The following is a 5,089-nucleotide window of genomic DNA, read 5'->3' as shown; positions in this document are numbered from 1 at the left end:
TTTATTTTATGAAAAGGGTAAAAGACTGTAACGATGTGTCTATAATGTCTCTGCAAGATGAACAGTGAAGACGGACAAGTTTTCTCTGTTTGTATACTGCAATTTTCTTGTTTTACTAAGTACAACCGTATGCAGTCAAAACATAAACAAACAAAATGTGAACATAGCAGACGAAACTATTACAGATTACAGCTTTCACAGTTGATATAACTATACTAAATCAAAGAATTATTTAAAAAGACGATATCGAATTCGTCACTGAATTCCCATGTTTTTTGGGACACCCTGTATATTACCTTACAAATACATACAAAACATACAGTTTATGTAATATGTACACAGAGTGCTTAGCGCTCCCTTTTATGAGTAATTTCAATTGTGAACTTCCATGCAAAAATATCAATGCCCGATTCACAACCGTGGTTCCCTTAAAAGCTCTTTTGGTACAGGCACACAACATGACTACAGTCAAGGAAATTGTAGAACAATGTCGTCAATTATAATTAAGCTTGAATAACGAGTAGTTTATTGTAAACTTCAATGAAATTATATTCTTTGCATGAAAATTTGGCTTATTATTGTGTTGACTTAAATATATAAATATTATATTACATGTATATTAAACTTATTTTAAGTAAACAATTAACAATAAACAAATGTACTCTCCTGGATTGTACAAATACCGAGGAGTGTACTGTATATACCTACAGTACACGCCTTTGGTTCGTTATTACTGTACATTAAAGTTTAAATATGTTGTAGAGTAGAACATGTACATTAAAGTTCAAATAAGTTATAGATTAGAACATGTACATTAAAGTTCAAATATGTTGTAGAGTAGAACATGTGCATTAAAGTTCAAATAAGTTATAGATTAGAACATGTATATTAAAGTTCAAATATGTTGTAGAGTAGAACATGNGGGTATTTTCCATTTTTTTTAGTTTTAACTTAAATCGGTTTACATTAGAACGATAAAACTTCTACACTTTTACTAAAATCAAAAACTGTAAATAACTTTTTTTAATTAAGCTACAAATCCAAAATTAGTTAGTTTGAAAATATCTTTAAAAAAGGATGTAATAACGTGTGTCACAAGGTAATATGTAAAAATAAGTATTTTCAAAATTCTAATTTTTTTTAATGAGCTTGCTTAGAAAAGTTGGACTTGGGAAATGTATCACACTCCACTATATCAACTCTAAGGGCAATCATGGGGGGGGGGGTGGAGGAAAACACCCCCCAACACAACACAACAAATCTAAATATATTTAATATTGAATTATGGTAGACGCTAATTAGGCACTTCTTAGGTAAAATGAGCTAAGAAAATGCACAAAAAATGTCAATTAAAAGTAAAAATTTAGATTTTACCTTTTTGTTTAGATACGTTTGTTAATGCCAGCCTTAAAAAATGTAATTCGAACAAATTTTCATGAGCATCAAAATAATCGTCTCTAAATACAACAGGTCATTTTCATCGTCGATTAAATTCTGAATCGTCAACATTCTCATTGCTCGGATATTTGGATTTTCAAATCCCTGTATCGTTGCAACCTGACAATGTAAACCTTGATATTTCAAACTTAGAATATTTGATTTAACAGAATTATATAGTTTGATACATCTAAGGTCTACGACAAAAAAATTATGTTGTGGCAACATTTTAAGAAATAAAAAAAAAATCTCATTTAACTAGTTACGAATACAAAAATCCTAAATCATCGAAGATTTTTTTTTGTACCGAAAAAAAATAGATTGTTTTTCCTTGTTTAAACGTTAGATAGGATCTATCTGCCAAAACCAACATGGCTGAATTTGAGCAGAACTAAAGTAATTACAAATTTTTTTTGGTGTTGTAGGATCATAAAGTTTTTTTTTCAAATGGAAAACAATTGTCCTGACAGAAGAAAAAACTTTATTTTATCATAGCTTACAGCTATGCAAAAACAAACTGTTTCCTCGCCTAATCCGTATATCTTTGTAGCATAATGTCGTAGACCTTTGATATTTCAGATTTCTGCTTTGTGGTCAAATAATTAGTTTTATTTAGATAAAGGAGTGACAAAGTGATTGAGTATTTGCCACAAACGCAAACTCTTATCCCTATATCTTTGCAACCTAATGCTGGAAATCTTTGATATTTCAAATTTATAGATTATTTGATTTAACAAAATTGAAAAAATGAAACGTCTAAGGTCTACAACAACGAGTTGCAAAGATATAGGGATTAGATAATCTGAGTTTGTGGCAAAGACTCAATTCCCATTTCTGTTTGATAATAAAATGATAAAAATCTGATTTGGAATTTAATGAGAAAGAGACAATAAAGTTAAAAACAATTCGAAATCTTGTTTTTAATGAATTTAAACTTTCCATAAGTTTGAACTCAGTAGTTAACGAGGGCTTAAAAATGAAAAGAAATGAAATAAACTCATTAAGAAAACAGAAATTTTAAAAGTTTGAACTGGCCTTATAGAAAATACAGAAATGTTGTTCGCTTTTAATTTTCGGAGAGAATAATTCTATAGAAGACCCCGACCTCACTAAAATATAAAACATTCTTGATTTGAAAATATGTTTTAGACGCTTGTGGTTCCTAATAAAGTGTAGTTTGAGGGACCCTAAATTCAAAGACAATATGAATTAAAATTACGCGTACAGTCCCTTTAATTGCGATTCCTGTATAATAAACATTCTCATTAAGTTTTCTAGCAGAGTTAATAAACTTGGCACTGCAGTAGCATAATTCCAGGCATAAATTAACAAACTTATGAAAATGTGGCAAATTTATAAAATCCTTTATCTGCATTCTGCATTTGTGTATCCTTCACAACCACTTTTCTATCTAATTTTCTATCTAATTTTCTATCTAATTTTCTATTTAATATTCTATCTAATTTTCTATTTAATATTCTATCTAATATTCTATCTAATTTTCTATCTAATTTTCTTTCTAATATTCCGTCTAATTTTCTGTCTAATTTTCTATCTAATATTCTATCTAATTTTCTACCTAATATTCCATCTAATTTTCTATCTAATTTTCTATCTAATTTTCTATCTAATATTCTTCCCCCGGGATTATTGTAGCTAAATCCCCAAATTGACTCAAGTAATGAGTGTCACATAAAGTGTGTTGTTATAGGTGGATGGGGGGGGGGGGCAGGTTGACCGGTCTTCAGGTATATAAACGTAGTTTAACTCTGGTAGAATCAGTCAGCTAGAGACTCTTCTGGAACTAGGTAGGTCGTCAACTACTCCTTAAGCCCCCCCCCTTCTCCTTTATCTGCAGGTTAGATAAACACTTTTTTAAGCTGAAATTGTTCAAAAGTAATACAATTCTTAGAACCTTTGAATATTTTGGATTTACAATTTTTGTGTTACTTAAATTTCCACCTTTCATATGAAAAAAGAAGATATTTTTATGGTATTTAATGATAAAATTTAGCTTTCAAAATCTTTGCCACAAACTTTAATTTTCTAATCCCAATATCTTTGGAATTCAATGTCTTGGACCTTATATATTTCAAAATATGAATTCTGTGAGATCAAACAGTCTAAGTTTAAAATATCAAAGGTTTTCACCGTCTGGTTGCAAAGATATAGGTATCAGAAAATTTGAGTTTATGGCAAAAACTCAATTCTTTTATCTTCCAAAGTATTACAAGAATATTTAATATTGATATGAAATATAATGCTTTGTTTGACTAAAGCAATTCTTAGGCGAAAAATTCAAGTAAACCTGTATTTCATTTGGAAAATTCCTTTCAACCTTATTAAAGTGGTACCATACTGCTATAACATTTTTCTCCATGCTTAAAACGAAATTAAAAAAAATAAAAAAAATAAAAAACCTTTTCTAACCGTAATATGATTTTGTAGATGAAATCCAAACTTTCTTATTTGCCAATATTTTTAGCTCTCTGATCAATATGCCTGGACATATTAAGCTGACTAAGACAGGTCAACCTGACCCTGACCCAACAGAATATCTGTTACCATCCATGGATATGAAGAGAGCTGACCAGCAAAAACCATATGACTCCAAGAAGTCTGTTTGGATTCCTGATCCAAAAAGTGGTGGGTACCGTGAGGGGGCTATTGAGTCTGGAGATCTGGAGGACCCTGCAAGTAAGTGTGTTGTTTCTGTAGGCCATGAGAAGTTTACACATAAGGCATCTGAGGTTGGGAAAGTTAATCCACCCAAGTTTGAAAAATGTGAGGACATGGTGAACCTTACTTTTCTTAATGACGCCTCTGTATTCTGGAATCTGAAGACACGTTACCAAGCCAAGATGATCCATACCTACTCAGGTCTTTTCGTTGTGGTTGTCAACCCATACAAGCGTTACCCTATCTACACCCACAGGGTTGCTAAGATTTATCTTGGTAAGAGGCGTAATGAGGTTCCTCCCCATCTTTGGGCTATTGCTGAGACTGCCTACAGAGGCATGCTTAATAACTCAAAGAACCAAGCTATGCTGATCACTGGTGAGTCTGGAGCTGGAAAAACTGAAAACACCAAAAAAGTAATCACTTATTTGGCTATGGTTGCAACTGGATCTGGCAAGAAATCTGAAAAGAAGGTTTCTCTAGAGGATCAAATTGTTGCAACTAATCCGATTCTGGAATCCTATGGTAATGCCAAAACATCAAGGAATGACAATTCTTCTAGATTTGGTAAGTTTATCCGAATTCATTTTACTGCCTCTGGAAAGCTTGCTGGCTGTGACATAGTTTCCTATCTATTAGAGAAATCTAGGATTACAGAACAGCAAGAAGTGGAGAGATCCTACCATATATTTTACCAACTGCTGCAGCCTTTTGGAGATGGCATTGGTGGTGGGTTGAGGGAGAAATGTCATCTAAGCACTGATATTTATGATTACATATATGTATCTCAGGGAAAAACAACTGTTGCTTCGATCGATGACAATGAAGAGCTTGAGTATACTGAGGATGCCTTTAATGTTCTTGGCTTTGGTGAACAAGAAAAGTTTGATTGCTACATGCTTACTGCTGCTGTGATGACCTTTGGTGGTGTTGAATACAAAACAAAGGGTAGAGATGACCAAGCAGAATGTGA

The 5,089-nt window shown here is 32.1% G+C and overlaps 1 protein-coding gene across 1 annotated transcript; it reads left to right on the top strand.

Moving 5' to 3' along the window:
• Positions 1–3,165: 3,165 nt before the first annotated feature.
• LOC111717496 (myosin heavy chain, muscle) lies at positions 3,166–5,084 on the top strand (the record flags this gene model as incomplete). The annotated part of the gene is made up of 2 exons (XM_023492991.1): positions 3,166–3,245; positions 3,923–5,084. A coding segment is annotated over exon 2 (1,149 nt), but the record flags the coding sequence as incomplete, so codon positions are not given.
• Positions 5,085–5,089: the final 5 nt, after the last annotated feature.

This window comes from Eurytemora carolleeae, unplaced genomic scaffold, assembly GCF_000591075.1.
Source record: "Eurytemora carolleeae unplaced genomic scaffold, Eaff_2.0 scaffold2653, whole genome shotgun sequence".
Classification (NCBI taxonomy): domain Eukaryota; kingdom Metazoa; phylum Arthropoda; class Copepoda; order Calanoida; family Temoridae; genus Eurytemora; species Eurytemora carolleeae.
This window is presented reverse-complemented; position numbering and strand designations above follow the sequence as displayed.